Here is a 12,545-nt window from a genome sequence, read left to right on the forward strand (position 1 = left end):
CCAGTTTCTGTAATTTTATTTGTTTGCACCGGGGTCACCAACATGAACAATTTGCTTTCATATTATTTACATTTTTAATATCATTTATGAACATTTCAGATCTATATAACAATAGTCATTAAAGTTATGTAGTTTACAGGAATATACATCAAGCAATAGCATTACCGAGTCTGTAGGGTGCGGGAGGGGAGTCGACTGCGGGGCTGATTACCGTGCATGGACACGAGCCATATGCTTTGTAGAACAGGTTATTCCTAAAGATTTGTTACCCTTCATAGGTGGCACACAAAGGACGATGGTGCATGTCTTCTACCCCAGTTACAACCCAAGCTGCATTCGGAATATTTACTTAGTATTAAGGGGGCATTCCCACGAAGTCCAGTTTCTTATACATACTCAGAATAACAAAATATCACATTCTCTAATTCACTGTTGTTAACAAAAACGCAGCATCTCCCAGATATAATTCCAACCTTTCTATCAGTCCTGGTGTGTACAATTTCAGTTGCCCCCAGATGCGACCCTGTAACTTCTGACTTTAGGGTTGGGCCGTCATCCTTGATTTCTGTGTGAGGCTGTGCTTGCTGAGTTTCTGTCTCTCTCTGCTCTGAGCCTGTAGCCCCGCCCCCTGCACGGAGCTCACACTGAATCACTTCCTGCCAGCACATGGTGAGCAGTGAGAGGCTGCAAACTACAAGGAGATAAGGGTTCTTGGGGAAGGGGGAGGCAGAAACATATCTGTGAGATGTAGCAGAGCTCACAGTGTAACAGTGTAAAAGTCTGTTAGCCTCTGTGTAATAGGCATCTTATGGATCTCTCTCTATATGTGTCAGTGTGTTAGTACAATGTCAGAGGCCAGATGAAAGTGTATATGCACCTTGTACCGTGATAATGTAACCACTTTGCCACCCCACAGAACTAGATGGATCATAATGAGTCCCTGCCCACACCCTAGGATTTTGAGCAGCCTAGGGAGTGATGGGAGCTAAAACAGGAATAACACTGAGTAAAATTGTAAAGTTAGGGGTTAACATGATCTTTATTGTGAAAGATTGAGATGTGAGAATTTTTTTGTGGGAAAACCCCTTTAAGACCTTGCCTCTTCTTGCTATCACCTGCTGGTATACTCCTTTCATATTGCATGCCCTGATGCATTGTGGGACATGTAGAGCCACAGCCAATCTATTTGTTAGTCATCTATGACACCAAGGTGTGTTGCAGCAATAGTTATGTATGTTTTGTAGTATGGGAGGAAACCGGAGGACCTGGAGGAAACCCATGCAAATACTAATATTATCTACTCAGAATAGTTTCTGTCCTTCTTTCTTTTAAGGCATTTACACTCATTTAAAGGGGGTCTCTGCCTAATATCTCTCTCAGACAAGAGAAGAGAGACACCTGTAGGTGTTTTAGTAAAATGGCATAGATTGTTCCAATGCAGGTGAGGATAGGAAAGCCGTCTACCACCTCCCAAGTTACCTAAACTACACTTAGATTGGAAATTTCATACCTACAGCAATTTTCACTATATATGGGCTTTGTATTATTATCACTAAAAAGTTAAAGGAATACTCCGGGCAAAAATAATAATGTGTTATTGCTAAAAAAAAGATCTGTGGGGGCGGGCATAATCCACATGGATTCCTGAGTTAGGTACCGCCCCTGAGGTGCCATACTAGATAGGAAAGAGAGTATTAATGTGCCTGGAATCAGTAAGAAAATAAAAATCCTTGTAAACTCTTGAGGTATAGCTGAAGTGTCAGCAACATCTGAGTCCGGGAAGTGTCAGGCAGAATCAAACACAGAATAATGTTTCATTAGGATAAAATTTAAAATTCTGGAATCTCACAGACCAATATTCTGCTAAGATAGAATGATATAGATAAGTGGCGCTATTGCATTGAAGTTTCTGAAAAAGAGTTGCCTGTGGCATAGTGGTAGGAAAAGGTACTGCAAAAAAAAAAAATTTTGAAAAACATTTTTTGACAAATTTTGTACACAAGAAGAGTTCTAGAACATCATATGCAGCGGTAGTTTCATTTAAAAAATTAAAATTTAAATAAATTGTACACTTTTCATTGGATTTATATAAAGTGACGTTCCAAGGTTGAATGTATGGATAATAAGGGTCATTTTTACTGAATATTACAGATAATTTACAAGTTTATTAGAGATTCTGAATTTACCAATTAGAGTAAAGTGAAGATTAGAGCGTTTAGTGCCTTAAATAATTGGAAAAATAATAATTTTCTCGTCATTTTTTGCATCTATGCACAGGGAAGAGCATTTACAGCATTGTACTATTACTTGGAGATCCGGGGGTCGGCCTTCTCTTGATAAATTAGGAAATAAATCATAATATAAATAGAGTAGATAAGAGAACAGCGCCCCCTATAAGGTTAGAGGGGGTAGTAGGAACATATGGGGGTAGATATGGGGAGGTTCTGGCATAGATTGCACCTTATACATGTAGCGAGTCCGCCTCAGGCTTATGAGTAGATGCTTGATGGAATGGATCCAAAAATTAATAATTTCCACAGTTTTGGACTCATCAGGTTTATCCGATCCAGCAACTAAATGTGACATAGACACACACGGGAACACATCAGTTTTTTTTGCTTCCATGACTAACAGCACAAAGGATTGTGGGTAGGAAGATGAAACCATTAAACAGCAGAAGACAGCTTGATGACCACCCACTCCCGGTGACACAACTGGCACCATTGTCTGGAGCCGTTCCATCCCAGAGTCTATCCAGCCAAACAATCAACAAGTATTATGGGGGGGGGGGGTGTATGGTATAATATTTTCATAGTTAATGCTACTGTATAGAGTCAATAGATTGAATCCAGTGTATAGACAGTCCTTTTTATGTCATATAATCGGAATTCTAAAGTTGTACTTCAATAGTTAAAAATTTACGGCAATGCCCCTGTCTAATGCTAGATCATGTGACTGAGCCGGTTTTGGGCTAAGGTTGCCCCTCTATTCCACACGTAATGGCCTCCCAATCCTTTCCCACTTTCCATGTACATGACCTACTGGATTTCTAAATGCTTCCTTATGGGGCGGGTACTTACTGTTGTGACATCAGAGCTTTACTGTATTCTCTGAGCCAATCAGATGTCTCCCCTGCTGACCTCCTTCTCCTCTCTTGTTACAATGTCCCATTAGCACTGGGCAGGAAGCTGCAGCTGCATCCCCTCCACCTCCCCATGACCTCTCCTCCATGACTAATACTTTCTTAATAAAACAAGATTATTTTTTTTTGTAACTGAGAAGGTTTTTTGGAAATTGAATCAACTCTTTGCTGGAAAAAGGGGCAAAGACGAAATTAAAATGCAAAAAATTATTACAAAATTTGGGGGGAAGAATGGAAAAATTTTGTATCCTATGACTTGTGGGCCTGAGATATTTTGGAATACTTTGCGATGGTGGCCAGACATTGGGTCAGTTGTGTTTGTGCTGTTAGATAAGTGGCCGTCATTTCACCCGGATTTCGGCATATTCGGTAAGCTCCTCGGGGGAGGTGTAGATGTCCATGACACTCTTCTTTGTAAAGTCAATATTTGCATACTCAGAGTCCACAGTTGGTTTTTGCTTCCTCTTACTCAATAGGATTCTCTCCGAAATACTGAGAAATTGGTTCTAGTAACAAACAAAAAGATTGTAAGAGGTAAAGTGACTATGCAATAAATTCTTGTCATTTTTTAATATTATTTTTTTATAGTTTATTATACAACATTTTTCCTTATTACTTTGATATTTTCTGTATTTATTTTATACCCTATAGTGACATATTACACTATAATACACAGCCACAAGACGACAGATGGTTTTCACATCACTTCAATACATGATCAACAATTTTTTTAGAAATTGAGACCCAACAGACAATGTATGAATTCGGAACAAGCTGCTGACAAACATTGATCAGTGCAGAAGCAATTAGAAGTAGAAGTTTGACATTTTCTTATAATATTTGTCCATTTCTCACCCGTACACTAGCGTTATAGTCGTAGTCAACTAAATGCTGGAATTTCCGTTAATTTCTAGAATGACGGACCCAATTTTCCCATTAACCAAACTCCATGAAATTTTGCCCCCTATTCCAACTAAAATCATTCCATGGTTCCATTCAAACCTCTTGGTCTTGTTGTTTATGGGGCCAAGCCCAATTTTGGAGTTTATATTTTAGAATAAACCATTAGAAAAATGGAACCACTCATGAGGGCTATAAATGGTTTACATGTCAAATGACACTCAACCTACTTCTTATAGGATAAGAGAAGTTGGCCAACTCCTGCTGGTTCTATATCTCCTCTACACCACTAGTGTATAGATGAGTAGGAATTAACCTATGAATGCAATAAGCAAAGCGTTGAACCAACATAATTTGTTAAGAGATGATTTTGTGGAGGCAACAATATCTGGAGCATCTAGAATACAGCCTGAGCCCAACAGAAGATCCGCTGGTATTCTGATGGCCCAATCTGACTCTGTGGATCCTGTCTTGAAGCTAGGACTGGAATCCTATCATCTGTGAGAAACTGGATCTTCTGGAAATGTTTTTATAGGCCGAGGACTTAACCAGATCTTCTGGAAATGTTTTGATTGGCTGGATACTTAACTAGGTCTTCTGGAAATGTTTTGATTGGCTGGGGGCTTAACCAGATCTTCTGGAAATGTTTTTATAGGCCGAGGACTTAACCATGTCTTCTGGAAATGTTTTGATTGGCTGGGGACTTAACCAGATCTTCTGGAAATGTTTTCATTGGCTGGGGACTTAACCAGTACTTTTGGAAATGTTTTAATTAGCTGGGGACTTAACAAGGTCTTCTAGAAATGTTTTCATTGGCTGGGACGAAATGTTTTTACAGGTCGGGGACTTAAAGGGGTATTCCCATTTGGGCATTTACATTTAATTAAATTCATTTGCCTTATGTAAACATTTCTTCAATTGGATGTTAATAAAAAAAATGTTCCTGTGTGAAGATAATTTCTCATAAATGTAGTCATGTTGTCCCTTAGAAACCAGATAGTCTTCTCGGATACGACCACGTCACACTCTGGCAGCGGTGGCCAGACTTGCGCTATTGAGTCCTGCCTGACCTCCTGGATTCAGCAATCATTACCACAGGACGGCTGTGGGACATACAGTAACTCCTCAGACATTTTATATACAATAACCTTTTGTTTCTTTGTGCACTCACTGCAGCAGAGGTGGCCGTATCCGAGGAAGCCATCTCATTTCTAAGGGACAGAATGACTACATTTATGAGAAATTATCTTCACACAGGGAACATTTTTTTAATGACATCTAATTGAAGAAATGTTTACATATGGCAGATTAATGAAACTGAATGTGAGTGCCCAGATGAGAATACCCCTTTAACCAGATCTTCTGGAAATGTTTTTATAGGCCGAGGACTTAACCAGATCTTCTGGAAATGTTTTCATTGGCTGGGGACTTAAACTGTAACAAGTTTACTGTACCTTCTATATACAGTACAATGTGATACATTGAGGTTTATTAATGCGGTTTTGGAAGGCAAAATCGGTTGGGTGAGAACAAATACAATGTGTACGGAAATTATTCAGACCCCTTTACATTTTTCACTCTTTGTTTCATTGCAGCCAATTGGTAAGATCAAAAAAGCTCTTCATTTGCTCATTAATGTGCACTCTTTTCCACATATTGACTGAAAAAACAGAAATGTAGATATTTTTTGTTGATTTATTAAACAAGAAAAACTGAAATATAAAATGATCAGAAGTATTAAGACCCTTTGCTGTGACACTCATATTTAACACCCATTTCCTTCTGACCCTCCTTGAGATGGTTCTACTCCTTCAGTCCAGCAGTGTTTCATTAAACTGATTGACATTGATTAGAAAAAAACCACACCATGTTACAAAATAATTTCTGCAGCACTCAAAGTTCCTTAGAGCACAGTAGCCTCCATGATCTTTACATGGTAGAAGTTTGGGACGAGCAGGACTCTTCCTTGACCTGGCCGTCAAAGACAAACTAAGCAATCCTGAGACAAGAGCCTTGGTGCGAGAGGTAAAGAAGATCCCCAAAATCCCTGTGGCTGCGCTGCAGCAGGGAGATGGGAGTCCCCTATTGCTGCAGCCTCCAGCAGTCGGGGCTTTATGGCAGAGCGGGGACGCTTCTCCTCAGTGCAAAGCATATGAAAGCCACATACAGCGTGCAAAACATATGGAGGATCCCAGACTATGAGGAATAAGATTCTCTGCTCTGATGAGATGCAGATTGAACTTTTTGGTGGAGGCAGCTTCATGCTATGGGGGGGGGGACCACTGATTGTAATGGAAGGAAAGATGAATACGGCCAAGTACAGAGAAATCCTGGATGAAAACCTCTTCCACTGGACCTCAGACTGGGCCGAACCTTCCAACAAGACAATGACCCAAGTACACAGCTAAAATACCACAGCAGAGGCTTCAGAACATCTCTGTGACCATTCCTGACCGGCCCAACAAGAGCCCAACCTAAACCCAATGGAGCATCTCTGGAGAGACTTGAAAATGGCCTCCACCAACGTTCACCATCCAACCTGAGGGAACTGGGGAGGATCTGCAAGGGGGAGGCAGAGGATCTCCAAATCCAGGAGTGAGAAACTTACTGCATCTTCGCAAGAAGACTCCTGGCTGCACCATCTCCAAAGCTGCTATTACTCAACACTGAGAAAAGGGTCTGAGCACTTTTGACCATGTGATATTTCAGTTTTTCTTTTTAGTTTAATAAACTATCCAAAATATCCACATTTCTGTTTTTTGTCTGTCAAGATGGGAGCAGAGTGCACATTAATGAGCAAAAAATAGAATTTACCAAATGGCTGCAATGAAACAAAGAGTTAAAAATTTAAAGGGGTTGAATACTTTCTGCACCCAATGTAATTGAGACTACTACACCTCTTGTTTAATGCCAATCCTGGTCTGGTTATCAAAAACTGCATCTGAAAACCTAAACAAACGGATCACAGCCTCAAAGGGTCTACACTAGGGGATAAAACGTAAAGCTTCAAGTATTCCCATCCGGATATACACATTTAATTCACTTCATCTGAGATGTACATGGGTTTCTAAAATAAAAATGTTCCTGTGTAAAGATAATTACCCATAAATCTAGACATGTTGTCACTAGTCAGTTTCTACATTGACTTCCCTCTATGTTTTTCTCGTAGGACATCCTGTCTTTTACTCCCATCGGAGAGTCACACAGTAACTCTCCGAAAAAAAAACTTATGTTTGAAAACTTTAGGTCCCTTCGCCCATGGGACTGCAGTCCAATTACGGTCAAAGTTACACTCTGAATAAACTCAAAAATTATCACCAAACAAAATCAAATAATTTCCAACTTGGTTCATGTGAAAGCGGCCTTGGGCAGATAAATTCAATTCAGTTTGAATGTCGAGTTGTAAACTTTTAGCGAGAACTTTCAACCAGAAAAACTTGACTGTTCATAATATAACAACGTCTTCGAACTTCAAATTATGGAGGTAAGAAAATTGGTGAAGTGATAACATGGGAATAGAACTTTTTGTTAGTAGTTTCTGTTGATCCAGGGAGTTATTCTCAATGCCATGTTAGGGGTCGGGAAGGAATTTTTCCCTGCTTTGGGCCAATTGGCATCAGCCTTTCTTCTGGATCAACGCAATATAATGTATAGATTGGACTTGGTGGACTGATATCTTCTTCTAACCTTTTTTACTATGACACTATGAACCTGGAGGGATATCCGGTAGTCTGGTCTAAGCTATTTTACAAACTATTGGCCAAGGACAGTTTTTCGCAGGGGCATTCTCCGGCCTGGGTCAGACTATACATTGGTTTAATCTAGGACAAGGTTACTTTGGCCTACTACACCTGATGTTCTGGAAATGGCTGGAGAGTGAAAAGCTGGGGTGGGTCACTTTTATTCATGGGCGTAACTATTAGAAGTGTTTGGATAGATGGTATGGTGGCTTCAACTACCTTCAGGAGAAGGTCCCCATCTCATCTACATACATCCGTAATTGTTGACTCTATTACCATTTCAGATTTTTTTCTTCACTGGACATAACTCAACATGAATACAAAAATCATAGACAAAAATGTACTAACCTTTATGGATCATTTTACCTCGACTGCACAGATCTCTCCGGACTGTTGAAGAAGGTATATTAGTGAGTGTTACATGGTACGTGGTTCATGACATTAGTTCATTACACAAAGTGGCGGCTCATGGTTCATGGTTTATTCTATCTAAGAACTACAGTAGAACGAGCTCAAAAACTATTCAAAAAGTTATGATTAGGTCCAACCTCCTGTTACTAATATCTGAGTTATTCCTATTATAATCTACAATAGTATCAAGTCAGATATTTTCATGGTTTTCACATAATGGCTGAAAATAATTCAAAAACTTTTTTAAAAAGAGGAAAAGATTGTAATAATTGTAAACGGGAATCACTAGTGGGATTGAGGATTGAGATGAACACTATACCCCTTCATCTCAGATGTGAATGTCTTGTGTATTTCTAGTAGACTCTGTTTATTTTGATTAAAAATGGGTCAATCGGGGTCTATGTGGGCAGGAGTGGACTGGGGTCCTTGGGTCCACCAGAAGCCTCCATGTGATTCTGAGGTTCACTCTCCATCAACTCCTAGGAAATATCCTACATCCAAGTTGGGCTTTCTTTTACTAAACTACTGGGGCCCTTGATTGAGTTATGGCCTTGACCACCAGAGAATCCCCCGGTATTCTGATGGGTTAGTTCGGCCCTCTTTATTGGTTCAGTCTAGAAACCAGAACTGAGATATAACCAATTAGATTCTGGATGCTCTGGAGATGTTGGCTTATAGCATTAAAAGTCGTTTTAAAGGTGGGATGAGACCCTTTTACTCAGGGGCGTAACTATAGGAAGTGTTTAAGTTTTGCCTCTGGCTTTACCTTTCATTGGTCTTGCAATTACATAAGTCTATCGGGGTTTCCAGGTTACGGAATTTATGAGGGTCCCAGCTCTAGGTTTTTTAACCAGGTTATTCAAAATTGCCATCAAGTTGGGAAGGTTATGGTACGATACATGGGTAGAAGTGTGCTCGGATGTAAACTTAGAAAAATTTGATGATTGAATAAAAAATAAAAATCTCAAAGGAAAAATATTGAATTTTGTCTCACCTCTATTTTTCCTAAATTTTTCTTGGAGGCGTCTCCACTGTATGACGGTGAGGTCTCCGTCTGGATGAAGCTGGAACTTTCTGTTATGTTCTTTCTATGACAAAAAAAATGTATATCATATTGAGCTCAAAAGAACACAACAGAATTATGTGGAGACCCATGAGGTGAATACGAAAGTTTTCGGAACTTTTAATGAGATTGATGGAGGTGGCAACTGACAGAACCCCGGTGGAAAAAAAAAGTTTAAAAAAATTGATATATCTAACTTTTTGCTAAAGTTTGCTATAACTTTTATTATATTTTGGTATGTGTACTTTTTTTAAAAAAATGAATTGATTTGTGTAATTCGTGTAAATTTGTAAATATTTCATAAATTCTTTTTGACGGAAGAGGCAAGTGGAGCAAAAAAAATTACACAATGTATACAAAATGTATATTTTTTTTAAATCCGTAGATATTTTTCTATCTAATTTTGGAAAAGCAACCAATTTAGATTTTTTTAGAACTGTATTTTCGGTAGCCTTAAGAACTTTTGTAATGTCGATAATCAGCAGTATCTACCATCTAAGATTGGTGGGTGTTAGTTATACCTTTTCTCATCCTGAGAATCTATCTTTGACCACATCCTTTGACTGGAAACGTAGGAATAAAGAACAAAACGGTCCTTAACAAATACCTATCATTATTTCCATACTAGATGATATATTCATGGTCAAACTTAACCATAATGCGACCTATTCAAGTCCCCAGAAATCAATGAAACTCAAACTGACTTACTGAAGAAACTAATACACGGCAGTGCAAGAAGCAACCAAATCCTTGATGTGAATTTTTAGAATACAGCTGTGTTGTGCCGGTCCCTAACTATAGGGGCATAAAGTGGCAGTATAAAATCTGCTCCTTAACATATTAATATTGAATCCGGGTTCTACCTTTACATCACTATGTGAATGTCACATTTCCTGTTTTCAGGGATTGTTATCTCATTAGCAAGCTATAAAGCTATCCTTGGGACTGGATGTCTCTGCCATTGATTTTGCTTGTTCATACACTTAATAATCTATTGTTGGCTGACCTATTGCTACATTTATTGTCTACTCTATGCTCCCTAATTCTGTACAGTGTTGCCTTCTAGTGTATCTGTTGTCTCTCTTTCTAGCACATATTCTTTAACTAATTGTAAAATTTTCTAACATATTATATGAACCACTGAGTGAATATGACTTGTACTAAATCATAAGAACAGATGACAGATGGATAATGTTCCTTACTTTTCTCTGGTTTTAATCATGTAGCCACCGACCGCTACAAGGATGACGAAAACCACCACGGCTCCAACGGGACCAATTTTGGCCCAAATCAAGGTGTCTGTGAAGAAACATGAGAAAGACATAGATAAGTCATCTATGAACCACAATAAATAACAAAGAACATATATCAATGATAAGGATCATATCATAATAATGATTAGTTTTTGGGTCTGGTTTGGGGTCTGTATTCAGTTTGGGGAGTGATTCATAGGACCATATTCATGACTTGTAATTTATATGGCTTAGGTGAGGGCATGTTCTTTATCAATGGTAAATATGTGAATTAACTATAGTAGCTTTGGGGGCTGCAGAGGTTGCAATTGCTACCAGGCCCGGAAAGCCTATTGACCCCCATGATATAAATATCAACCAGCAATATATACTTGGGGGCCCAGTTATCGATTTTGCATTGAGGCCCAAGAGACTCAGTCTACCACTCTGGATGCCAACTTTTAAAACTTGCTTTTATGGACAATTTGGCTTTGGCAAGGCATTTTTTGAGGGTACAGATTGTTGTGGGGAGAAGTTTGTTGGGTGTAGTGTGTTATGGGTCAGGGTTGATTGGTGTGGATTTTTATTGAATAGGCTTTAATGATCCATGGTATGGTTTGTTAGAGTGTGTGTGCAGCTTAATGAGGTGGGGGTTGTTGGTTTTGTTATTGGTTGTGGTATATTAACATACAGCTCGCTATTCCACAAGGTTTGTTAACATTTGCCTTGTTACAGGGGTGTGGTTTGGACATCCTAAATTTTTCCCTAAATCCCCCACACATACTAAATTCATATTACAGACCAAACTCCAATATCTCAGTATTCAAAACACAGATCAACCACTTTAACCCAAGAAGCAGACCCTGTACTTCTGACACCACTTGGTATTCCCTTGAATTACTTATGTAAAAAAAACTCAAATTTCATTCCACCACTCATCACATTTTCTTTACGCCTGCCGGAGAACGTGACTTACTGGTGTCCTGGAAGAAAAGCTCATGAACCTTCTTGCCATACAGGTTGCTTGCAGAGCACAACACAACTTCTGGGAGCTTGTTCTCCTTCTGCAGGGTCAGGATGCTGCTCACCATGTAGCCGCTCCTCTGGGAGTGTACATACTCTGCGTTCAGCTCACTGACCGTGAAGTTCTTCTCTGGGATCTCAAACATGATGTACGGGTCTGGATTGGACTTCACCGTGCACATACACTGGACACTGTCTTTGGTCACTGTGCACTTGGATTCAGGCAAAACCAATGGAGAAACTGGAAAGAACAAAAAAATGGGGATGTTAAAATCCTATTTAGGTAGAAGTTTGGAGATAAGAAATTGTTATTTTTTGGGGATCCCTAGTGGATAGACTTATAACATCACATAATGTATTAAGTTCTGTTTTTACCCCTATTATTTTATCAACCTGTTATTTTTGTTAGTGTGTATTTTCATGTTACCCTTTTTGTATGATAACCATTTTTAGTTGTAAGCACTGTCCTTTTTTATATTAAAACTTCAATTTAATAAGAGCCTTCTTGCATTCTATTGATTCTATAACTCAGAAGAGATGTTATCTGAAGTGATTTAACTATAAATTATGCAAGGTGTTTCGTCAGCCTTATATATGGTTCTGGAGGGCGGAAAGCTGTCAGAGGATGGTCCAGCATGATCTGATAGTCTCCTGAACCTACGTTGGTGATCCTTACACCTTACATTTTGGTGATTTCTTCAAAATCCAACAAACCCTGATTAAGAGGAGACTTACATACAACGGTGAGGTTGAAGGAGCTATTGCTGTGTCCATACTGATTTTCCGCCATGCACCAGTACTCCCCATCGTGTTCATGAGTCACGGATGGTATTTCCAGCACTAGTTCATTCTGGAAGATGACCGAATTTAGAACTTGCTTGTCCTTCACCATGGTCATGATGGGATTGGGGTTCCCCTGGGTGTTACAAAAAATAGTCACTGTTTCGCCCTCTACTGCTACGAGGGAGGCATTCACCGAGGGTTTCCATGGAGGATCTAGAAGATATCAGAAACGTCTTGTTATTTCAATTGAA

General features: G+C 39.2%; 1 protein-coding gene across 5 annotated transcripts in view; it reads right to left on the minus strand.

Moving 5' to 3' along the window:
* MAG (myelin associated glycoprotein) overlaps positions 1-12,545 on the minus strand; it is a 94,913-nt gene continuing 82,368 nt past the window's right edge. For 2 of the 5 annotated variants that reach the window (XM_072155037.1, XM_072155038.1), the window contains exons 7-11: positions 12,247-12,507; positions 11,465-11,752; positions 10,459-10,555; positions 9,188-9,281; positions 1-3,648 (exon numbers count right to left, since the gene is read on the minus strand). In XM_072155037.1, the coding sequence (XP_072011138.1) occupies positions 3,484-3,648; positions 9,188-9,281; positions 10,459-10,555; positions 11,465-11,752; positions 12,247-12,507 (905 nt within the window). In that variant the 3' untranslated portion in view covers positions 1-3,483. Of the gene's footprint in view, positions 3,649-8,130; positions 8,173-9,187; positions 9,282-10,458; positions 10,556-11,464; positions 11,753-12,246; positions 12,508-12,545 lie in introns of those variants that run through there. The other 3 variants (XM_072155039.1, XM_072155040.1, XM_072155041.1) reach the window with 3 other exon arrangements.

The sequence above is a fragment of the Engystomops pustulosus genome, chromosome 6 (genome assembly GCF_040894005.1).
Source record: "Engystomops pustulosus chromosome 6, aEngPut4.maternal, whole genome shotgun sequence".
Taxonomy (NCBI): domain Eukaryota; kingdom Metazoa; phylum Chordata; class Amphibia; order Anura; family Leptodactylidae; genus Engystomops; species Engystomops pustulosus.